Source organism: Sminthopsis crassicaudata, chromosome 6, assembly GCF_048593235.1.
Source record: "Sminthopsis crassicaudata isolate SCR6 chromosome 6, ASM4859323v1, whole genome shotgun sequence".
Taxonomy (NCBI): domain Eukaryota; kingdom Metazoa; phylum Chordata; class Mammalia; order Dasyuromorphia; family Dasyuridae; genus Sminthopsis; species Sminthopsis crassicaudata.
The window spans coordinates 206,262,062-206,287,329 of record NC_133622.1 but is presented as its reverse complement, the minus strand read 5'-3'; the positions used below and the strand labels follow the sequence as shown (position 1 = coordinate 206,287,329).

Here is a 25,268-nt window from a genome sequence, read left to right as displayed (position 1 = left end):
TGACACTGGGAACCCAACTGGAGTTATCCTTCTTTTACTGATGCTGGAGCTCTGGAGTTGGACATCTCATTATTCTGGCGGACTTTGGTCCATGACTCCAGGCTCCTACAACTCTTTAAAGCCCTCATCTCTGGAGGCATCCGTTGGGCCTTTCCAGGTCAAAGTAAATGATCCGCCAAGTTCATGAAAAAAACATGAATCTAGAGGAATGACCAGGAGAGCTAAGTACTGTGTGTATGGCATAAGGGTAGCACCGAGAGCCTTGAAGTTGAACAATTTATAAAGAAAGAGAACCTGGGTTAAATCTCACATCTGACAATTACTACCTCTGTAACGTTGGGCAACTCACTTAACCTTCCTTCCAGCTCTGAATCTGTAATCCTATGATTATATGAATTAAACTTCAATCACACACTCAAACTATGACCTCCCATTGATATTTCCCTGCATTGGCGATGGCTGAAAAAGGGTATGGGTGGGGGTGAGGGGTTGGGAGATGAGCCGCACAGGCCCCCTAAGAGAAAATGAGAGCATGGCCGTTATGGATAGGCATTTCAGTACATTCCCCCCTTGCAGCCAGATCTTCAGTGCCCCTTGGACAGCTCATCTATCAGCTGCAGGGAGGTGGGGATGCTTTGACTATTTTAGTTCCCCAGGCACCATGAGCTGCCCTGCTAAAAGGCACCAGCTCTGTTGCCTCCAGGCAAAAAAGACCCATTATTAATAAAAATAGTAACTGTCAACAGGAAGATCTACTGCCAGATTTCATCGAGTAAGAGCTAATTAAAATGTCTTGTGCCCAGTATATGCTTCATTAGGGGTGGCCAGCAAGTTCTAAGTGTCTAACACTGAGGCAGAGAATAATCTTGGGTGTCCAAACCCATCACCGCAGCCCTTTATCACATCTTTTCACATGTCTGGGCTCTCATCACACTAATTCTTAGTCTCAAGAATCCATCCCCCCCTCCCCTCAACACACACACAATTGGCAAGAGTTAGTGGTAAAAAAGGCTATAATGGAAAGGACCATGGCCTGGAAATTTTAAAACTTGGATACGACTGATTTCCCCAATCGGCTAGATATCCATAGACAAATCATTCCCTCTCTCTGAGACTCTTTTTTCTCCTCCATTTAATGGGAAGAATAAAACCCTCACAAGGTTGTCGCAAGGAAGGCACTTTGTGACCCATAAAGCATTATGGACAAGGCCATTGTTTTTATTCAACATTTCTAACATTGGTAGAAATGTTTCTGTTGAGTGGTTTCTCAGCACACATCTCTTAACTGTTCATTTTGATAGGTCAGTGGCTCAATCATTTCCACTGTCATCCAGTATTTTAGCCACTGTAGAGTTGTCCTTCTCCCTACCACATCACCATAAGCCCCTTGAGAGCAATGACCGTTAAAGATTTCATGTTTGTAGCCTGGGCAGCTAACACAGTTCTTAATTCATGGCAGGTGCTTAATGAATGTTTGTCCTCTCAGTTCAGTGGAACTAGAGTCAGAGGGACATAATTCTGACAATTACTATCTGTGTGTCATTGGAGAAGTTGGTTACTCTTGGGTGAGCCTCAGTTTCCCCAATTGTAAAATTAAAAACCTACTCTAGTGATCAGGGTTAACCTGATTTTTAGGTTCGATGTTATATTGAAAAGTGATGTTAGCATCTTCCTTCAGAACATTAATGTGCTACATAAATCTTGGGGATCCAAAATAAAAATCCCCTTCCTTTTAGTGAAAGAGAAACCATGGAATCAATAGTAAGATACATACAAAGTAGATATAAATTAATAACCACAGCATGATCACAATTAAAGTCTAGTTGTACTGTCTTTTAACTTCAGCAAATCAATGGACTCAAAAATATTATGAGACAATGGGGAAAGCACAGAAAATAGGGTGCCCAGTCTAGCTCTAATTCACTACTACTCCCTCCTCCTCCTCTCAGAAGTCTGTGGACAATGTGAGGACTGTATCTTATCATCTCTTAGTCTTTTCTAGTCTCCAATAGTCCGGAAATCTATGTAAGTATTAGTTTTGAATGAGTCAGGTCCCATTAGAGCAGAACCTCCAAAAATAATAAGCTGCAAAAGGCGACATACTCTTTGCCCCTTGCTGATCAAACACAGCTATGTCTTGTCCCAATTCCATCTTTATTCTGTCCCTGAAAAGGATGTGAAGGGCTTTTGACCACTTTCCCCCCTTCCTAGTATGTGCTTCCCTTTCTTTTCTTAGAGCATTATAATTAAAGTAGCCCAGCATTAATGATAGCAATCTTGACTCTGGGAGGGTTCCCAACATTTTAACATTTTTCTAATTACCATATTTCTAATCAGAAATCCTCTCATCCCCTTGGTAGCCATGTCCTTGCCCATGCTACTGAAGTAGATTTCTAAAAAATGTTTTACATTTTCACTTAAAAAAAACACACAAAAAGCCTTAATTTACAGAACCAGTGCAGCCTGGCTTGCTTATTATTAAAGAATTAAAGTATGTAGTGTTTTGCATAATGAAAAATAATCAATATTTATTAGGAACCCAGAATGCTTCTGCAAGTCATCGCCCACTGGTAGCTGTTGCTAAGGCTGGTAGGGGGCAGAGGACGCATCACGAATTATTTAAGTATTGTGCTGGAGCTAATTTCCTAGTAACAGGTTTTAATCTTGGCAAATTACCTGGAGATCCTACTAAGTTGGATATTCCTGTGAACAAGTTTGGACAAAAAAGAGCTTTTAATGGGTGCATTTTAAGCTTTCTCTCCACTTTCACATTATGCATTATTTACCCTCTGGAGGACCACATTTAAGCTCCAGAGACACTCATGCTGAATTAATTTAAGATAATCCAGTGCAATTCTCCCAGCTTTTCTTACAAAGCAGATATGCATTTGCATATCTTAGGGTAGCATCTCCTACACTGATTTTATTTTTAACAAATAAAAAAGTTGGGGGTTTTTGTTTTGCTTTGTTTCTTGTCTTGTTTTTTTTTTTTCTTTTCTTTTTCTTTCTTCCTTTTTTTTTTTCAAATCCCTTCGAGCTTCTTGTCTGTGCTATAAGTGGAGTCATGAAAATGTCAAATATTGACACTAATGTCACATTTGATTAAAAAAAAAAAAACCTGACTCATGTGCTAGACTCTCCAAAATGATTTGGGGAAGGCTGTGTATACCAAGCAACTGCCCAAGATTATTCCTAATGGTGAATTGTTAACATCAACAAAGAACTGTCTGTGGTCCTGAATCAGTCAAATCCAGGATACTACTCTCCAGGGTCTCAAAGACTCAGTGCCAGTAAATAGTCATCCAGCCAGGCAGACATGGTCAGTTCAGTAGGTATAGCTTCAGCCACCCATAGTGGACCTAAAGTGATTTAACAACTTACATTAAACTTTAAACAAGTTAAATAAAATTTCATGGCTTAGTAACTCAAAGCCTTACCTTACTGGCTATTTTGGCAATGGTCAAATGTCTATAAGATCACAAGTTTTTTAAAGTCAGAGGTGATATCTTTGATTAACTTAAGTATACTCCCCAATACTTAAGTAGCACAGGGATCTACATTCAGGAGAAACCCAATAGATGTCCGACATTGGCCACCATCTCAGTACTCTAAAGAAATTTTCTCATATCACTGCCTCTGGGATTCTTTGAATCACCTATATGTCTCATGCCTCTGAAGAAATGGATTCTATGTACTTTCTCTATCTTGCATTTCTGACTGAGAGAAAACCAAAGACACACATTGGACAAATCACATTTATCAGGAAGAATAAAAAAGGCAGAGACTGTAATGAGAACTGGAAACATCCTTGTCTATTCCCAATCACACTTCTAAGACTTCACTTAAAATCCCCATGAGAAGGGAGAGACATAACCGGACACAGTTTTGGAGCATTGGGCTTCTTTTTGCTTTCTTTACTATAGGAGGCAGACAGTAGTGTGGAATTTTCCTTGCCCTCTCTTGCCCCTTGGCTCAGAGATCAATATTCTGTTTCAGACTGAGACACCAATCAATTGAAAGCTTTTGTTAAATACCTACCATGTACCAGTTACTGCACTAGGCACCAGAGGGCAGTTCCTGGAAGGTATCCTAAAGTATATCAGCCTTAACTAGTGCCAAATCCCACGGATGTATTATTCAGCAAGGCTTCTAAATTCTTGAGCCTCTTTATATTTTCATCCTAAAATCATCACTGTGAGAAGTGATGATTTTCATAGGTTTATTTCCCACTGGGTAAAGAAGAACTCGCTTGTTTAGTCAAAATTGACCTCATTTCAGCTTCAGGGGATACCCTTTTATTTTAGTACTCTGGAATTTGCTAAGTAATTCTCTGTTTATCCTATCTGTTCCTTTCATATGGACAGATTTGGCTATTTCTTCTGGTTCCAAAGGGAAAAACAATGACTAGTGTGGAGAGGGAAAGCTTCAAAAGGTACATTCTGGCTCAGTGTAGAGATGAATTTTATCACATGAAAAACTGTTCCAAAATGGAATGGCCCACCTTGATATGTAGTGAGTTTGCTGTCACTAGAGTTGTTCTAGCATGGGCTGGATGACTTCTTTGGGAAAGCTGTCTCTATACTCCCCTAAGCTTGTTCTAGTAGGAGTACTAGAAGCTAGGTCTAGTGGGTGAAATCCTTCACTGGTACATTTAAGAGCTCCAACCTTGAGCTTAGAGTTGGTAGGGTTTGGATTTTCTTTGGCATCTATCCAGAAGACCCTTGGTTTTGGCCATAGGATTTCTGCTTTAACTCATCAATAGCAACATTTATTAAGCATATATTATATTTATTATATTTATACAAGGCACCAAAAATACCCCCTTCTTTTAAGAAGCTTATATTTGTCAATACTTCCCTGAGTACTTGTATAAGGCACTATATTTCTGTTTCAGCTGGCTAGATTTCCTAGGTTCAGGATTACTATCAAATCTCTAATTACCTTTCCCATTCATTTCCCCTAGAACTTGGTGCACAAATCTGGCCTAACCCCATCTTCCCTTCTCCTACCTATCTCCACACACTTCAAACTACAAGGGCAACAAGTAGCATTAAGGTTTTTGAGGAACTTTTCATATGTTGTCTCATTAATTAAATCCTATATAAGGTTGTTGTTAATTAAATCTCATTAATTAAATCCTGTATAAAGTTTTATACGTTATACAGAAGGTATAAAAAATCTTATACAGAAGCTCTCTTATTATTCTCAGTTTATAGATGGGGGAACTGAGGCCAGAGGGAGATTAAATGATTTACCTAGAGATATCACTGAGATGTAAGGCAGAATTTGAGCCCAGTTCTTCCTTTCTTCAACCATACTATCTAGCAGGAATTTTTGAAAATGTATTCACAATAGAAAATAAGTGTACAGGTTATTGAGGGTGTAAAACTTTAATATTTTTTTCAATTACATGTAAAAACAAATTTTAACACTCATTTTTTAAATATTGGGCTTCAATTTTTCTTCCTCCTTTCCTCACCCCCCCAAAATAGTAAGCAATTTGATATGACATATATGCTATCATATAAAACATTTTCATGTTATTCATGTTGTGAAAGAAGAAACAGACTTAAAAATAGTATCATTTGCTCTGCATTCAGACTTCATCAGTTCTGTTTTCTGGTTGTGGATAATATTTTTCATCATGAGTCCTTTGGGATAGTCTTTGAATCACTGTGTTGGTAGGAATATCTAAGTCACTTACATCATATGATATTGCTGTTACTGTGTACAATGTTCTCTTTATTCTACTTGCTTCATTTTGCATCAGTTCATGTAAGTCTTTTAAGATTTTTCTGAAATCTGCCTGCTCATCATTTCTTATAGCACCATAGTATTCCATTACATTCATATACTAAAACTTGTTTAGCCATTCCCCAATTGATTGACATTCTATTCTCTCAATTTTCAATTTTTTATCACTATAAAAAGAAGTGTTATAATTTTTTGAACAAGTGGTTTCTTTACCCCTCCCTGCCCTACTTTTTATTTTATTTTTTATTTTATTTTATAATTATAACTTTTTTTTGACAGTACATATGCATGGGTAATTTTTTACATTATCCCTTGCACTTACTTCTGTTCAGATTTTTTCCATTCCTCCCCCAACCCCCTCCCCCAGATGCCTGCCCTACTTTTTAAAAAAAATCTCTTTGGAACACAGACCTAGTAATGGTATTTCTGGACCAAAGTGTATGCAGTTTGATTATATAGTTCCAAACTGCTCTCCAGACTGAGAATACACATTTTAAAGAAAATTACTCAATCCCTAAGTGGGTGGTCCTTAAAATCCAAGCTGTCCTATCCAATTATGTCCCATGATGCTCTAGTCTTTAAGCAACTGACTTTCTTACTCATGCTAAAACATCCTCCTATGTGTTTTGTATGACTACACATGTTTAACCCATGTTAATTTTCTTGCTTTCTCAATGAGGGAGAAGATAGGGAGGGAGAGGATTTGGAACTAAAAATTTGAAAGAATAATGTGAAAATTAATTTTATTTATAATTGGTTAAAAAAAATGTTATATTTAAAACAGCCTCCTAGGATTCCCTGGGCATGATGGATCAAGTTAATTGGTCCCTTCTATATTCCCAGCTCACTCTTACCCAATTAGGAATCATTCTGATTGTTGTTGGGAGGGGGGGGGGAAATACTCCACCTCATATCAACACAATCACTGAGCTAAGTAATTATGTCTTCCCTGAGCCCAGAATGATGAAAGAGGGGACTAGAATTATCATAAATGATTAACATTTATTGCAATACCTCAAGAATAAGCATAGCAAGACAAGCTATCATACCTTGTCCCTAGATATTGAAGAGGGGCTCCTTCCTAGGATGAGAATTTGATCTAGGTGACCACCAAGGTCTTAGCCAGTTGTGGACACATAGAAATCCAGAAGTAGCTCAGTCAAGTGCAGAAAAACCCAGGAGATTTACGTTCCTGTCCTACCTCATTTGCTTACCAACCAACTGATGGACTTTAGAGGCTATCTCCTTCATTGATGAGAAAACTGACCTCAAGAGAATTTAAATGGTTTGCTCAAAGACCCACAAGTAGTAAGTAATAGAACAGGGATGAATTAAATAAGTGTAGGTTTCCTTCTCTGCCACTTGTACCTGCCCCTAAAAGAAATAATCACCATAATCACTGATTCCCAGAGCCCCTTGTGGAACCTGTGTCATGGATGGGGTTTACACTGGCAATGCGGATATCCTCTTGCACATCAGACTACAGATTCATTGGAACGAGGCTCGACCAAATGAGGAAAATAGAGAACTATTGCTTTCAAATGCTAATTGCTGACCAACCTCTCTAAATTGAGGTCCTAACAGGTCTGTTTTAATAAATAAGTAAGCAGGGTCCAATTAATTCAACAAGCCTCAATTGGATATCTACTAAGTGTAAGATGCCATGCTCAGCACTATTCAAACATAATCAAACAATGTCAGAGCTAGGAGTCTCTAGTCTGTTCCAGACCTGAGCATGCAGCCCCTCTGAAAATGTCCCCAAATATTTAGCCTGGATTTGAAGACCCTATTATGTGCGCCTCAATTTTCGGCTGTCTCTGCTTATATGAAAAGTCAATCTTCCCTGATATGGAGTTGAAATGTGAACTTCTCATTGATGCCAGTTCCTTCAGGGGCCAAACAGAATGAGTCTAGTCTCTAGATCCTTTGGAGTATTTTTTTTTCATTTGTTGTCTGTTTATCTCTGGAACCTGGTGTGTAGTACCTGACTGTTGTCATTCAGTTGTTTCAACTGATTCCTACTCTTTGTGACTCTATAACGGGATTTTCTTGGAAAAGTTACTAGAGTGTTTTGACATTTTCTTCTCCAGTTTATTTTACAGATGAGGAAACTGAGGCAAATTGGGTGAAGTGATTTGCCAAAGGCCACATAATTAGTGTCCGAGGCCAGATTTGAACTAGGTTCTATCCAGGCCCGATGTTTTAACCATTATAAAAACTAGTTGCCCTTGACACATAATAGTTTATAGATAATAATAGATTATAGATAATAGATAATAGACATAATAGATTATAGATAATAATATAGATTATATAATAGATTATAGATAATAGATAATAGACATAATAGATTATAGATAATAATAGAGTATTACTTAAATGCTTGCTGATTGTTTGTAAGGATCTAGAGAAAAGCTCATTGTCATCTAGTCAGATCATGGCAGGTTTCTTGCAGGACGGATGGATATTTGAGTGGGATTTTAAAGGATGATAAAGGTCTTAACAGGTAGAAAGGGAGAGAGACGAGAAGCTAAGAGGGGGCTTAAAAAAAACTGGGCCTATAATTTCATTGGTATAGAGAGTTCCTGAGGAAAAATTCTCTCTAGTTGTACAGTTGTGTATATTCTTTGTGGTTTGCAGTCTTGAAGATTTGGGAGGGGAGGGAGAACGGTGAGAGGTCAGTGCGCCCAGAGTGACCAGGCAATGTCAAAGAAAGCCTTTGAGCTGAGGCTTCCAGATTGAAAACAGGGTAACTTTTTGTGCACTCTTAGGCAGGCTCTAATACAGAGAGAACAAGACAGAGTCTTTGCTCTCGATGCTTTGCTATCTATCCAGTGAAACAGGAAGAGGAATCAGAGCAATGGCTCTAGTTCAGAAGAACTGGAGTCTAACTAGCTTGCTATGGCGTTAAACATGAGCTCCTTGAAAAAAGGGACTATATCTTCCTTTCTGTTGTAAATGAATAGAGCTCTAGGCCAGGAGACAAGATGCCCTGAATTCCATTTTTACCTCAGATTCCCAGTAAGCAACTAAGCCTTTGTTTGCTTGAGTATCTGCAACTGTAAAATATTGATAGCAATAGCACCCACCTCCCATGATTATTGTGAAGATAAAATAATATTTGTAAAACAGTATAATGTCTGGCACATGGTAAATATTCATTAAATGCTTGTTTCCTTCCTTTCCCCAGAATTTAGTACAGTACTTGGCACATAGTAAGCACTTCAATACTTGTTGACTGACTGTGTGTCTTTGGGCAAGCAAGCCCTTTTCCTTTTCAAAGGCTCAGCTTCCTCCTCCCTAAAAAAATTGGGTTGGGTTGGATCAGATGACCAACCCATTGTCCTTTCCAGCTCCTAAATTCTGCAGTTCTAAAAGTTAAATTACAATACGTAATTTAAGTGACAATTCCAAAAGAATCTTCCCAAGGACCTATTTGACTAATTGCCAAATGCCAAGTGAAATGACTAATTGCCTGAGCTCTGCAGTGAACTCAGTATTGCAGCTGCTGGTTAGTTGTATCTCCTCCAAATACTTCACCTTTCTGCTTTCCCCCAGCCAGCCAGGCGGGTCAATGGAAATTGCTTGAGATAAAAATAAGAGAATTCAGTTAATTGGGGAAAGACAAGAAAAACCTTTACAGAGGGTGTGCTTATTGTTATTATTATTATTGCTATCAACTATTGTTATTATTATTATTATTATTTTGTTAAGTTAAATATAAGTTAAATGACTTACCCAAGGATCACACAGCTAGTGTCTGTGGCCAGATTTGAACTCAGGAAGATGAATCTTCCTGACTCCAGAGCCGTTACTCTATCCACTATGGCATCACCTAGTAAAAAGAGCTAACACAATATGAATAATGAAATATTGGTCATGGCTTTGGTACTCAACCTCCCAAAGAGACTCAGTTGGCAATTGTACCCTAATTTGGGGAGCTGATTCAGGATGACCACCCTGGCCTCCAACAAATTAGTTTTTTCAGCTGTCCTTCCTAATTTTTCCAAAACTCCCAGCCCAAGAGGGAATCAGTCCATGGGCTCATAGGTAGAAAGTTGGAAAATATCTTAGAGGTTGTCTAATTTATCACTGTTTATTTTACAGAAGAGGAACTTGAACTTAGGCAGGTTATGGCCTGTCCAAATTCACAAATTAGCGCCTGAGTACTGTCCTAATTAGTTCCCACTGGCTTTTGAAAGGAAGATAACCTGTCTGGTGATGAAAAGAAAAGACGGAAGGCTAAGTTTGTATTTCACACTTTAGCCAATGGCACACTTTAGCCAATCATATCTATATACATCAAGAGGACTAATTTAGTGGTTGAATGAAAGATGGAGTAGAAAGAGAGTGAAAGGAGAAGAAAGATGTTGAGGAGATGGAATTATACTAGGGTAAAGAAAAGGGAATAAGCATTTATAAAACACCTACTATGTGCCAGGTACTGTCATAAACACTTTAAAATTATCTCACTTTTTAATTGAACAAACTGAAGCAAAGTTAAGTTTTTTTTTCTCCAGGGACACACAACTAATAAGTATCTGTGGCTCAATTTTAAGTCTGATTTTGATGATTTCCCAGCACTCTACCCATTGCCTTAAGGCACTGGCTGAGAGTCAGGAGACTTGAGTTCAAATCTCGGTTCTACTTCTTATATGCCTTCATATATAAATCTCTTAAATGCTCTGAGTCTCAATTTCTCTTTTATAAAATGAGGATAATAATAATCACACTACCTATTTTATGGGATTGTTATGGGGTACACATTTTATTAATCTTAAAACTCCGTTAAAAAGTCAGTCAACAAACATTTATTAAATATCTACTATCATAGCAAATATGGACTAAGATTAGATGATTTCCCCAAATATTTCATGAGTCTTTGAGTTCCTCCACTATTCAAAGTAGATTTTAGAAGAAACCTCATTTATTTCTTTTCAGTGGATGATTTAGCTGCTTAAAGATCCCTCCCCAACAGTGGAAAGCATGTTGAATTTGGGAGACCTGGCTTTGTATCCTGACCTTTCCTTGTACCAAGCACTATTCGAAGCCCTAGAGATATAAGGAAAGACAAAAGATCATTCCCACTCACATTCTAATAGAAGAGATAACACAAAATAACTATGTACAAACAAGTTACAGACAAGATAAATAGAAGATAACAGAAGGAAGGCACTAGAATTAAGAATGAGTTAGCTTTTTATATCTTTTCATGCTTTTTAACATATTTTTATTTTTATAGTATTTTATTTTTCCAAATAGATGCAAAGATAGTATCCACCTTTGCAAAACCTTGCATTTTAAATTTTTCTCCCACTATCTTCCCAAGAAAGCAAGCAACGAGTTAGCTTTTCTAAAAAAAATAAAAGGATTATCCCTGATATTTTACTACAGCTCTAATTGTTGTTTAGTTAGGTCTGATTCTTAGTGACCCCATTTGGGGTTTTCTTGGCAAAGATATTAGACTGGTTTGCCATTTCCTCCTTCAGTTCATTTTACAGATGAGGAAACTGAGGCAGAGAATTAATTAAGAGACTTGCTCAGGGCCACAAACCTAGTAGGTTTTAAGGTCAGATTTGAGCTCATGTCTTCCCAATTCCACTCAGTACAACATGAGTAATAGACCCTTGTTTGACTAGGATAAGGTCCCCTTTTTATTTAAACTCCATGTCCCTCTTATCCAAGCCTCTACAATCAGTTACTGTGAGCTCTTCAACTTAAGAAGCGGAAGGACTCCAGATCCCAGCTCATCACTCTTGAGAGTCTCTGCCCATAATAATAATTATCATCAGTGCCACATAGTGCTTTAAGGTTTGTAACACGCTTTATATCTCTTCTCATTTGATTAAAGCACCATTTGACCAGCAAGATTCTCCTTTCCCCAAAGCCCAGATTTCCACAACAGCATGATGAGATAGGACTAAGTAATTTCCCCTGCCTCCCTAACCCAAATGCTTCATATGTCTGGGAGCTCCCCCACTACTCAAGGCAGATGTGTAGCAGGAGCCCCATTTATTCCTTTGCAGGGGGGATTTAATTACCAATGTGGCTGGTTAAATTTCCCACACCAGCAATTATTACTGAATTTGGAGCACCTGAATTTGAATCCTGACCTTTCCACTGATTTCCCTCCCGGGGAACCTTGGGCAAAGTGTTTAACCTCTCTAAATTATACTTTCTGCATGTGTATAATAGGGGAATTGATCCAAATTACCTATACGGTCTCTTCTAGCTCTTGAGCTTTGAACCTAGAAACTCTACCTTTCGTAGACTTCTTCTGTGATCATGTTATTACAAAGCCCCCTTTCTCATCTCATCATATCGTCAAAAGCAGGTTACAAGAGCAGGCTTCCTAGGCTGCTTCAAAGCATCAGCTCCTTGGGATCATGGTACCAAGCCGGTGATTTCCTACAGTGCTAACTCTGAACGTCCCTTCACATCCTTCTTCTCTGGGGATACCTCCACACTGAAGGCTTCCAGTTATTAGTCCAAGCCAAAGAAAAGGGGTCAAGAAATAGCTTGATGACATGGCAAAGTTCTACTGTGACTGTTGAGTGCCTTATGGTCAATTAGTCAATCGAAAATAATCTGACATACATCTATTATGTGCCAAGAGAAGAAGCACATCCTAGTGGATAAAAAAGCAACCTTAGAGACACAGGAATTGTGTGACTGGACAGATTATTGTATGTCTCAGTAGCTCAAATGATACCCTTAAGACTGTAAATTGACAGATATTCCTCTGCATTGATAGAAGGAATCTTCTTACTGAGAGTTTCTTTATTAATCAAATCAGAAAATTGACCCCCCCAAAAAAATGTATCAAGGACTATAGATAAAAATTTTAATAATCTGGATAGTCCCTGCCCTTAAGGCATTTATATTCTAATAATAATAATAGCTATCACTTATAAAGCACTTTAAATTTTGCATTGTATTAGATTGTTTGACTTGCACAATGAGCTTGTGAGATAGGCATTATAATTATTTCCATTTTATAGATGTGAAAACTGCGGCACTAAGAGGTTATTTGGCTTATCCAATGTCACACTGCTAGTGAGCACCTAAGGCAGGGTTTGAACCTAACTCTTCTGACTCAAAGCCCCACGTTTTCTGCATCATGCTCCCTGGCTGTTGCTAGGAGAAGCTTACAAGATGGCAGGACAGACTTGTAGTGATAGAGGACTTGGGTCTGGAAGTGGCCGGACTTCAAGGACAATTAAGGATCCTCCTCTGGAATTGAAACTTAATGGGATCCCCGTGCCAGAGATGAGGTTGGCATCTAGGATCAGTCATGGATCCTTTTGGTAGGATGGTGAAACCTATCTTCCCAGAATGATTTTAAATGCATAAAAATGCAAAAAAAAGCATAAAAATGATTTTAAAAGCATAAATAAGATTCATAGAATTATAAAGGAAACCAATTCTATTGAAATTGTTGTTAAAATATTAAAACAACAAATTCATAGGCTGCGGATGAAGAACCCCTCATCTGCAGGGAAGCATTCCCAGATGGATAAGAGCAACAGGACTTCCTGGACTGACTGGGTGGACATGAGGACTCCCCATTTGACAGTTGAAGAAACTGAGACTTGGGATAAGAATGGACTCTTTCAAGGTCACATGACTTGATAAAGGGAGAGCCCGTCCATTGTTCCTTTGACTGCAATGGAATCCTTTCTGACAAGACCGGCTTGAACCCAAGCCCGGTGGTAGAGCAGCTCTACTTCCAAGAGCACTGAGACAGTGGAAAGGTGAAAACCAAGCTGGAAAATGAGAAATGGGCTTTGGGGATCTTTATGAGACTTCTTAATTCCATACATTCCATTTTTGAATTTTTTTAATGATGTTTCCATATTTAATTTGGTTTCCATTCCAATTAAGCTCTCTGTGTGCTACTGCCTTTCTCCTGCCAGGTTTAATTGCCCTTATTTAAATACTTTAATTAAAAGTATTGTGGGTTTCCAGATCCCGGAGTTGTAAGTATTGCACAAATAATTTAGATGGCTGGGATGCTAAGCTAAACAACTGTGCTCTCCTGGGGAGGAAAAAATCTGTGCACTGAAAATCCCCAAACCAAGGAGCCATGGGATTGGATGCCTGTATGGGGCAGAAGGGGGTAAGGGGGCACCAGGCAGGGTCCTCAGAGGACCCAGTCCAAACCTGGATGTCTGCAGGCGTGGCTAGAAAGAGAACTTTTATTCTCTGTCCTTCAAGGGACAGATGTGGAAACTGAGGCTCAGAGAGGGAAGATAATTCCTCCAAAGTCATTTAGTTGAGATTAAAAAAAAAAAGTCAGAGACACTATTCTCTACACTAGCTGCCAAAACTCTCTTGTGATAGTCCCAACCATCCTCCGCTGAGCTCCCCTGATAGGGATCTGGACTCAGCTGGCCCATCCCATCATAGTCAGAGAGCTCTGATTCTGAGGAGGTCAACGGAAAGATTAATAGGCACGTACAGCTTTGGATCCTAGGGGAAAGACGGCCCAGGAGGAACGGGAAGCGCTCAAGAACAAAATTCTGACGATATAAACAGAAATGGTTCTGATGAGGAATTTAAAAAAAAAAAAGTCATCTGGGGGAAGCAGGACGGATGCTGAGCTAATTCATCCACTAGTTCTCTTTTAAAAAGACACATGCAGAAGATGGAGGCGGGGGCTGAGGGTGAATACCAAAGAGACACATGCTCTGGGAAGTATAAACCGCGACTGCTGCTGAATGCTAAGGCTCCGGCTAGGATGTCGGGAAAGGGGCAGAAGAAAGCGTGAAAGGAAGGAGTGGAGGTCAGAGAGAAAGCAGAGCGTGGTTCGGTGGAAGAGCACAGGATCTGGATCCAAATCCTGCCTCTGACATGTCTTATTACTATGACCTTAAGGTACTTGTCTTTCTGAGCCTCAGTTTCCTCATCTGTAAATTAAATAAAATGGGCTCAGTTTGTCAGGACAGGACTTCTTAAACTTTTCCTACTCATATGCCTGTTTTTGCCCAAGACATTTTTATGCTACTCCAGGTATATAGGTATATAAAACAGGTATGCAAATCAAACATTTACTGATAATAAATCAGAATTTCATGACCCCAGAGTCACTTATATAACCCTATCTGGCAGTTCAAAAGGATGCAGATCACCACTATATGGGGATACAATTCACAGTTTAAGAAGCTTTGTGCTACCCTACAAACTCTTATTTTGCTTCTGGAGGAGGGGAGGGGGTTCCCCTTACTAGTTGAAATAACCTAGAAAGAATAAGACAAAAATGTTTAACGAGAGAGGTGAAATCTAAATCTAGGGCTGCTAGGTGGTGCCATAATGGATAAAGTATGAGTTCATCGTCATGAGTTCAAATACAATCTCAGACACTTACTAGGTGTGTGACCCTGGGCAAGTCCCTTCACCCTGTGTGCCTCAGTTTCCCCATCTGTCAAATTGCTGGAGATGGAAACAGCAAGCCGCTTCAGTATATTTGCCAAGAAAACCCCAAATAGAATCTTAAAGACTGAAAAATGAGTCCACAGCCACGACAATTGAAATCTAAACAGAATAAGGATAGTATTTATGCCACAGTGGATAAAATGCTGGTTTTAGACTTAAGAAGACCATAGTTAAAATCTGTACTCAGGCGCTCCCTAACTGTGTTAAATCTCCGTCTGCCTCAGTTCCCTCCACTGGATAAAGGGCATAATAATTGCACCCCTCTCCCAGTGTTCTTGTGAGGATCAAATGAGATGATATTTGTGAATTTCTAGCACAGTGCCTGGTGGAAAGTAAGCTCTGAATAAATGCTTGTTCCCTTCCTTTCTCCCTTTAAAGAATTCAAATCACCAGCCCCAGATTAAACTCCATTCTAGAATAGAGAAAGAATGTGCAGATTTTGAAGCTTCCGTCAGCAGTCTTTAAAAGAAAATCACAAGAAAAGAAAGAGTTTTCATAGAACTGGAAATGGGCAAATGTAGTCCTGATTTTCAGAAAGGGGAAGGAGGTAAGCTATTCCAAATATAGGTTGGCAATCTAGACTTTGATTCCTGGCAAAACTAGGGATAGCAGCAGGTTGCAGTGAAAAGAATATTAAATTTGTAGGCAGAGATCCTGGGCTGGAATCCCTTACTACCAGAGTGACCTTGAACAAATCACTTCGTATTACTCAGTTTCCACTTCCTTTATTGATAAATGGAAGGGGTTAGAGTTGATAGTGTTTAAGGTGTCTTATAGCCCTACAATTATGATCCTAGGAAAACTCTAGAACATCTTTTAAAATTTATCTTTTAAACTATTTAACAACAGCAAAAAAAAAAAACATTTTCATAAAGGAATAATCACTTATTAAACACCTACTATATTCCAGACACTATGCTAAGTGCCTTCCAAATGTTCTCTCTCCCAAAAGCCTGAATGCGAGAGTAGACTTAAACTACCTGCTCCAATCCCGCACTGACCCATTGCTGTGGAGTATAATTTGGGCATCATGATTTTGTAGAAGGGATATTCAATTTGCAGACAGACATGGGTCCAAATTCTGCATCTGCCATGGACAAGCCATTAATCTGTCCTTTTCTTCTTCAAAATAAAGGCATAGGTGGTGCTTTTAACTCAAAGTCTATCGCTCTGATTAATTAGAAAACAAATGTCACTTCTAAGATGTCATGGATTTGTCAAGAACAAGTAATAGCAAATAAATCTCATTTCCCTTTTTCCATTATTGGTTCATTTGTTCATTCATTCATTTATTTACTTATTTATTTATGGATAGGGTCTCTTACCGGCCTGTTAATTCAGGGAAGTGACATAGACATGATACCCCCAGATTTCAGTAATAAACTAGGCAAAGTTTTTCATGCTTTTTCTGGGCCAGATGGGAAAAGGTAGTACTATAGAGGATAAAGTATGAGTGAGTTCAAATACAATCTCAGACCCTTACGGTGTGTAACCCTGGACAAGTAGATTGTACAATCTAGGCTGATTAAAAACAGATTGCCGCTATTGAATCAATGACACCCTGAAGAGACATCTCTGGACCCAAGAATCTGTCCTTGACCTTGTGCTGGTCAACATTTTCTCCAATGACTTACATGAAGATAGAAATGGCATTCTTATCAAAGTTGCAGATGATGTATCTGGGCCAGGTTATTAATACAATAAATTATATAATCAGGATCTACCAAGATCCCCAAAAGCTAGAATGATGGGATAAATCTAATAAAATTTTTTACATATTGAATAAAAAGAAAAGTCTTACAATTATATTCTGAGAAGTGATTTGCACAAGCACAGAAATATTAATAAGTCAGTAATATAACAGATGTTATTTGTACTTTTTCACCAAGAAGACCATGACATCAGGCAGGTGATACCATGAATTTAGGTGAGGGAGGGCTCTGCAAGGTCACCTGCCTCACTTTCTCCTGCAGAGCCACCTGGGTCCAATGATCGGATACAGATCAGGATGACTGGAGATGATTAAGACTAGGTAACAATCGAGACAAAGAATCTCCTCTTTCATCTAGTCCAAAAAATGGAAAAAATTTTGCAAAGTTGAAACAGGATATAATGTCAGTTATTATTATTACAAGAGAGAAGCCGAGTCTCAGAGAATTTAGGTGATTTGTCTTCTTTTACTACACATATGTAGTAACAGAGTTAAGATTTAATCCAAACCCTCTGAACCAAAATCCAGTGTTCTTCCCAAAAGAAGTGGGGAATTTTAGCCTGGAAAAGAAAAGACTTCAAATGTCATGGTTGCTACCTTTAATTATTTGACGGACAGTCAAGTGGAATTGCAATTAGCCTTGTTCTATTCAGTCCTGGAGAACAGAACTCAAGGGAAAGGTTAGACATTTTGGGGCAGGGGGAGAGGGATTGATTTCAGCTTAATATAAATAAACATTTTCTAACAATTAGAGTTGTTCCAAAATTGAATGGGTTACCTTGAAATGTATGATTTCCCTATTACTCTAAGTCTTCAAGCAGATGAAACTGGATGGTGATTTGTCAAATAGATTATAGAGGGGAGGTCTAGGATCCATGAATCTGGAAACAGGGATCTATTCTCACCCTAGAGTGGGTGAGTCTCCCAAAGGTCCACTCACTTAGATCAATGACTTTTGGAGGTTCTGAAATCTTAAGGATCATATTCAGGAAACTCCAAACTCCAAGACTGAATTCTAGAGAGTGAGCCAAGGCTTTAGTGGGGTCAGGGGCATTTGGCTGATGGCCCATGGGTTGGGAGAGGTCTCTCATATCCTGAGACACAGAAGAGCTATTATTAAAGTTTCTCCCCTTGAAGAATGGGTGCTGTCTGTCACTGTCACACTCTGCCAAGAAAGATTCCGTGGATCAGGGAAAATCACAGGCTCTTTGAGGAACTAGGAGATGGCCCCCTAGCCCCTTTGAGCCTCATAAGCTGCCAAATTCTTGATGAAGGAACAGAACCAAAGCCAGACTAGTTTCAAAGTCCCTGAAGGTCAACAAAATAGATTAAGCTTGGGTGGTGAGAGCAATCAAGAGGGAATGAACCATGGATCGGGTCCCAGATTTGTTTAGACGTAATTCTAGCAAAAGATAGCCCAAAACTCACTTTTTATTCCTTTTCCATCACTTCCCAGAGCTCTCCCCCATCTTCCCATATCCCACTTCATCTAACGTCCAAATTCACAGATGGTCTACAATGTACAGATACCATTCATATCTCAATAACAATTCATACTAACACTATATTTTCATTTTCCAGTCCTTACAGAAATCCTATAAAACAGGGGGTTGGGGTCTGATAATTTTATGGGGGAGGAGGCTGAAAATCCAGAAAGGGAAGTAATTTGAAAAAGGTCGTACAGGAGGAGAGAACAAGCATTTATTGTCTGCCTACTATGTGCCAAGCAATTTAATAATATCCACATTTGATTCTCACTACAACCCTGGGAGGTAGGTGCTGTTATTATCCCCATACTGCAGATGAGAAAAACTGAGGCAGACAGAGTTAAGCGATTTGTCCAAGGTGACACAGCTCATATTTGAACTCAGAGCTTCCTGACTCCAGGCCTGATGTCCTTGGTGTTAGGGTTTTTTTTGTTTTTTTTTTTTCTGAGGCTGGAGTTAAGTGACTTGCCCAGGGTCACACAGCTGGGAAGTGTTAAGTGTCTGAGACCAGATTTGAACTCCGGTCCTCCTGAATTCAAGGCTGGTGCTCTATCCACTGCGCCACCTAGCTGCCCCCCTGATGTCCTTGGACACCCAACTGGTAGTAAGAAAGAGAGCTGAATCTCCAGGTCCTGAATCTCCAAATTGAATGCTCTTTTCATTGTACTGAGGTATTGGCTGCAAGGTCAATGCTCTTTCCAGTAAACCCAAGTATCTGAGACAGGTAACACTACACCTGTACAGGGCACTCAGACCTCAGGGCCTAGCCAGACACCCTCCCTGTCCCTGAGGACTTTTTGTTATATACACATCTCCCTGAAGGAGCAGCTGGGAGACAGCAGCATGCACTTTCCACTTAGAAAAAGTTTTTTAAAAATATACAATCATCTTTTCTTATCACATACAACTACCATGAGAGGCAGAGTGTGTTGCTATTATGACTGGAAAAAACACTAATTCTCACTCTAACCAGAATCAGAAGACTTGAGTTCAAATACCTGTTACTTGACAACTTCAAGCAAGTCAATTTATCTGGGTCTTAGTCTGTTCTTCTGTAAAATGATGTTGAAACTAAAAATCCCCCCAATCCCTTCCAGATAGACTTTTTGTAATCCTGTGAGCTTGGGCCCACATCTTGTATCCATCTCCTAGTTCTGGGCTCTGTCCATTGACAGTAGTTGAGTTATTGTGGTGGTGGTCATTTTACTTAATAAAATTGTATTTTTCCAATTATGGGTAAAGATAGTTTCAACGTTCATTTTTGTAAGATTTTAAGTTTCAACTTTTTTCTCCCTCCTTTCCTTACTTGCCCCTTCCCCAAGACAGCAAGCCATCTTGACATAGGTACAACATTACAACACTGATAGTAGTTATAGAGGTTTACTAGCTGTGGAGCTTGGAAGTAGAGCCATTTGGTTAATGTCCCTAGTGTTTAGCTTAATTCTGTTCATATCCTCTTATTCTTTCATACTGCTAGCTATTCCCTACCTGCTTGTTTAATGAGAAATAAAGACTAAATTTATAACCACACAAGAAATCCCTTTCTGACATATGTCAGGGGAACAAAGTAGGATGAGAATATGCAGCAGACACACAGACCTTTACCTGCAGAAAGAAACATCCCTAAACTAATTTAGAAACTTAGAAAAAAACAAAGAAAGGAGCAAATGTTGAGAGTCCTGCTCTCCCAAGTTAGTAATATATGAGAGGAGGGAGGATCATAGATGTGCCCCAGAATATTTAGTCAGAAGACAGAACTTAGATTGTGTCATGAAACTACAGAATTTCAGAGAGGAAAGGGATCTTAGGAACCATCAAGCAATCCAACAAGATCATCCTCTACAACTTATATAAAAGCAATCCAACAAGATCATCCTCTACAACTTATATAAAAGATAGTCGGCCTAAACTCTGTAAGGAAAAATTTCCCATTGTTTTCCAAAAAAAGCGCATCCCATGCTTGGCCATTTCAGATAATTAGCAGGATTTTTCTGGCATCAAATCTAAATATACCTCATTTCAAGTTCTCCCCAGATCTGCTCCCCAGCAACCGACAAAACAAGGGTAAACCTTCTTTTACATGATAGTGCTTCAGAATATTTGGAAACAAATCATATAGACATTCTTTACTCTCACTTTGGAGGGTGTTGAGGGAGAACCTAGACTACCTGGGGAAATCAAGGAGAGCTCTGGAAGAAACAGAGCCCTGGACTGAGAGTGAAGAGCTCTGGATTCAAGTTTGACCTTTACCAACTACTAGTAGAAATGTCATAAGAGAAGTGCATAGTATGAACAGAATTCACATTCAGGTCCTATACCTATCACCAGTGTGATTTAAGATGCATCACTTCTTACTAAACCTCAGTTTCCTTATGTTTAAAATAAAAAAATAAAATAAAAGTTTGAGTGATATTTAAACCTAAAACATGAATTTCATAAGAAACAACTTTTGATAAAAGTTGTTAAAAAGTTTAATAAAAGTTGTTTTGATAAAAGTTGCTAGAAAAGAAATTAGATTTAGATTTAGATCAACATATTGTACATACACCATAGTAAACCCATGTTGGGCCAGAAGGGGAAGCAAGCAGAGGAAACGTAAAACAAATGAACATTTCATTGGGCATCTGTTCTCCGGACTCTTAAGAGTCTTCTCCTTTAGGGCTTATAGAATGTATATAATGAGAGAGTATTGTAGAGCTAAGCCCCTTGGGAGTAGGACCAGTTAGAACACTCTAAAAGTGCAATTTTTTGCCTTAGTAATATCTCCCTTTGACTTGGGGTCTGCAAACAAAGGCTAGATGATCTTTTGCCAGGTATATTGTAAAAAGAATTCCTAGCTTGGAGCTCTGTCCACTATCACCTGACCCAACTCTCCACTCTGATTCTTTCAGGAAGGCCCTATCCAGAACCAGAGATCCAAGCGTTGCCTAGAGCTGCAGGAAAACAGCGACAACGAGTTTGGGTTCCAGCTGGTGCTGCAAAAGTGCTCTGGCCAACACTGGTCCATCACCAACATCCTCCAGAGCTTGTCCTCCTGACCAGCCCCGGGGAGGGAAGGGAACCTCTCATCTTCTGCTACTGTGTAGCGCGCGCCGCCTGCTCTACTGTATTCTTTTCTTGGGGTTTTCCGTGTGGAAGATGGGCTTGTAGGCTGAGAAAAGAGACTCATTTCCTATTCAATTTTCATGGAATTTATAGAAAGATGCTGAATCATGGGTGAGGGTGGAAGGTCTAAACTATTTTACAACTGTACATAGGGGAAAATGGAGACTATTTATAACTGACAATAAAATGCTATTGGTTAAAAAAAAAAAAAAAAAAAGGCTTTGGTGATTTGATGTTCTGAGGGAAAGGCTAAGGGATGAGAAAGAATGTCTCCAATCCAGGCTCTATAAGACAAGTTGGAGATTGTTCCTTCAACATCAATTCTTCCCAATATTGAAAAAGCACCTTATTACATGTCAACTCCCATATTGGTTCTGGAAATCAGTCGATCAATAAGCATTTGTTGAGTGCTTTCTATGAGCCAGGCAGTGAGAGCTGCTGGGATACAAAGCCAAAAAAGAAATTTCTACTCCCAAGGGGCTTAGCTCTACAATAATCTCTCATTATATACATTCTATAACCCCTAAAGGAGAAGACTCTTAAGAGTCTGGAGAACAGATGCCCAGTGAAATGTTCATTTGTTTCACATTTCCTTTGCTTGCTTCCCCTTCTGGCCCAACATGGGTGAAACTGGGATGGTTAAGAGCATTTCCCTGAGGAGATTCTCACTGGAAATGGACTCCAGAAATTACAGTCCTTGGAAAAGGGGAGAGAAGCCTGGTTTCTCCTCTTCCCAAAATATCAAAAACTACTCAATGGTCAACTTTACAACCTATGGATCTTGGTGACTAAGCAGAGCTGGGAGCGAGGTGTGGGAAGGCTTTAGTACAACGATGTCTCTCCACTCAAAAGAGTAAAGAATTGTCTTAGATCATAGCCAGCTGGGAAAATGTCCCCTAGCCTGATAGCAAGGCATTTGGTCTCTTTATAGTCCCCACAAGTAATGGGTAAAAGGACCTCATTGTCAGATCCTAAGACAGAAGTCAGGGAAGGAAGGGGAATGTGGAAGAAGCAGAAGGAGGTAGGAAGAGAGAGAATCAAAGGAGCAAAGGCAAGAAGGAAGACAGAAGTGAGAAAAGGGAAAAGGAAAGGGAGGGAAGGCAAGAGGGAAGGAAGGTGTGGAGAGAGAAAGAGACCAAAAGAGAGACAAAGATGGAGGGAAAGGGACAAAGGAGAGAGGGAGGGGGGAAGAAGAGAAAGAAAGGATAACTAAAGAGAAAAAGAAGGAAGGAAAGACTGAGAAAGAGCACCCCTAGAAATGGGAAGTGCCATCTCAGCTGAGCCCTTTTTTCACATCACTGGAACTCTGCACAATTACATGCATACATAATTCACAGCTTCCAGGATCTATAACATCATGGACGTGGGTGATTTCCTTCATTGACACAGAAAGACATCCTATAAACAATCTTCATGGGTAACTCTAGTTGAAAAACATTCCCCTACCTGGTAACGAGGGAGGGAGAGGCCATAGATCATTTATATCCTTAGGGTATCTCTCCCTCCATTGGGAAACAAGTCTATACGGGAGACACATCCCAGAGTCAGTCCTTAGGCTCTTCTTTGTTCTGGCTCCTATCCAGGTTTCATATTCTGCTTTTTATGAAGCAATCTCTAACCGATTGTCTGTTTTGTTCTTGTAAAGGACCTCAACCCCAATGCGTTCAGGGTGCAGGAAGCAAGAGACCCATTCTGAGCAGCCCCCCATTCTCCTCTCCCGCCATCCCCTTGCCCGAGGACTTGAGCTTTGGGCTAATTAGTCCTGCAAAGCGTGTCTAACTTTACGTGTGCCCTGAAAGGAAATCATTACTTTTCTTAACAACGTGAGCATTAAACACCTTTTTTCCCCCACTTAGTCTGCAAACGGAATTGGCCTATATTTCTGTGAGAAAGCTCTTTAAAAACATCACAGCTGATCACCACTCCAGACGCGGGCTGGACTGATTCATGTGCTTGGAGGGGGGGGTCCCCAGCTGCAGTGGGCCCCAGACCGGGATCTCAGAACTGGAGGGGACTCTGGAGGACATGCAGCCCAACCCTAACTCCTAGTTTCCTTGTACATCAACTCCTCATCGATTATTTTTATTCTATCCTTTCCAGCCTAAAGATCACCCCCTTTAGCAGAGAAAACAGGCAGAAAAAGTGCCATAATCCCTGTTACCATCTTGGAAGGTACCTCATGCAATAATCTCCTTATCCCCAAACATTCCCTGCATTTGAACATTGCAAATAGTCACCCATGCACCCAGACTTGGGTTAGTTATTTTTTTATTGCTCTAAAAGTTATCCCTTGTTAAATGGCAACATTCCTGGGAGGAATGGCCTGTTGGCTCAAGTCCTGAAAGCAGTTCGTTCTAGGTTGTCATCTGGTTTTTCCTACCTGGCAGAGCTGTAGCCACAATTGAATGGGCTTCTCCACCGGATTGCAGAAGTCCAGCCAGATGGTGACAGGCAGAAGAAGGTGGCCGAGGCCATTGGGAAGAGGAAGGCTAAAATAATGTTCCTTTTTATTGGAGGGTCCTGAAGACAAGTCTACTTCATAATAAAAACTCTTCTTCTTGCTTCTGGGACCCACACACTCAGGGGCTATAACCAGGGCCACAATACTCACTTAAACACCCAAACATTCCCTGCATTTGAACAATTGCAAATAGTCACCCATGCACCCGGCCATTACTACCCTCCATGAAGCAAGTTTTCCTGAGACAGACAAAACAAGATAGGAATAATTACATCATAGTTCCTGCTGGGCAGACCCATTAACTTGAAATCATAGAAATCTCATTATGATAATCTTTCTTTTTAATTATAGGAAAGGGATAATGAGGGATTGTCTGAGGAAAGACAAGAGGGAAGGGGGTGTAAACTGGGCAAGTCTGATTTAGAAATGCTGCAGCTGAAAATGTCCTTTAGCCCTTTTCCCTGGCCATACCAGCCCCAAAACAAGAGAAAACCACGAGGCAGATAATGAAGTCCCCCGGCATCCCGGTCCATGCCCTGGCTCATCCCTTCTGCAAAGTTGGGGAGCATGATTGTCTCCTTCATAAGTTATGTCCCTAACCCCCCCAGATCCTGGCTGCAACTTTAGCTACCACTACCAGCCGTAACCCTAATTATCTCTTTCAGTGACTGACAACTGAGACTCTTCCTGGACCCTTGGGGGAAAGAGACACATTGAAATTTCCCAAACACAATACGTGACACTTTCAATCATACCCCAACCACATAAGGCCCTGGCCCTGGTCCAATCTCCTCCCTCAGACCCCTAAGCAGTCAAAAAGCATTTATTAAGAACTTATTTTATGCTAGGCACCCCTGCTAAGTTCTGGGGATGCAAAGAAAGGCAAATCTTGGTTCTGTTTCATTTTCTAAAAGGAAATGCAACATAGAAAAAAGTGAGAATAAAGAATATACCTCTTGAATTGGTGGTCCTTTATTTTTCAAAGGCGACTAATGATATCATGAGGAGATATCTTTTTTTTTAGTTATTTTTTATTTTGAGGTGATGTCTTGACTTGTGCATAAATTGGATATATGAGCAGATTTGCTCACTCTCTCTTCCAGCGTCATCCAAGTCCAGTAATAAGACAAAAGTCAATTGGCGATGATCTAGGATGTAGTGGATGACCTTGGTCCTTTTGATGTCTAACAAAATTCTAAGTGTTCTTCAGCACCCTTTTCACAGCCTTTATAGCCATTAGAATAAATTGTCTCCATCCATCCATTCCTCTCATTAGGGGTAGATATCCTCCTAACTGAGCAATGGGTGTGAGACC

At 39.8% G+C, this 25,268-nt stretch overlaps 1 protein-coding gene across 1 annotated transcript in view; it reads left to right on the top strand.

The window, feature by feature from the left end:
- GALNT18 (polypeptide N-acetylgalactosaminyltransferase 18) overlaps window positions 1–21,550 on the top strand; it is a 419,096-nt gene extending 397,546 nt beyond the window's left edge. The window contains exon 10 of the mRNA XM_074275778.1: window positions 21,270–21,550. Within this exon, the coding sequence (XP_074131879.1) occupies window positions 21,270–21,425 (156 nt within the window). The 3' untranslated portion in view covers window positions 21,426–21,550. The remainder of the gene's footprint in view (window positions 1–21,269) is intronic.
- The last annotated feature ends 3,718 nt before the right edge of the window (window positions 21,551–25,268 follow it).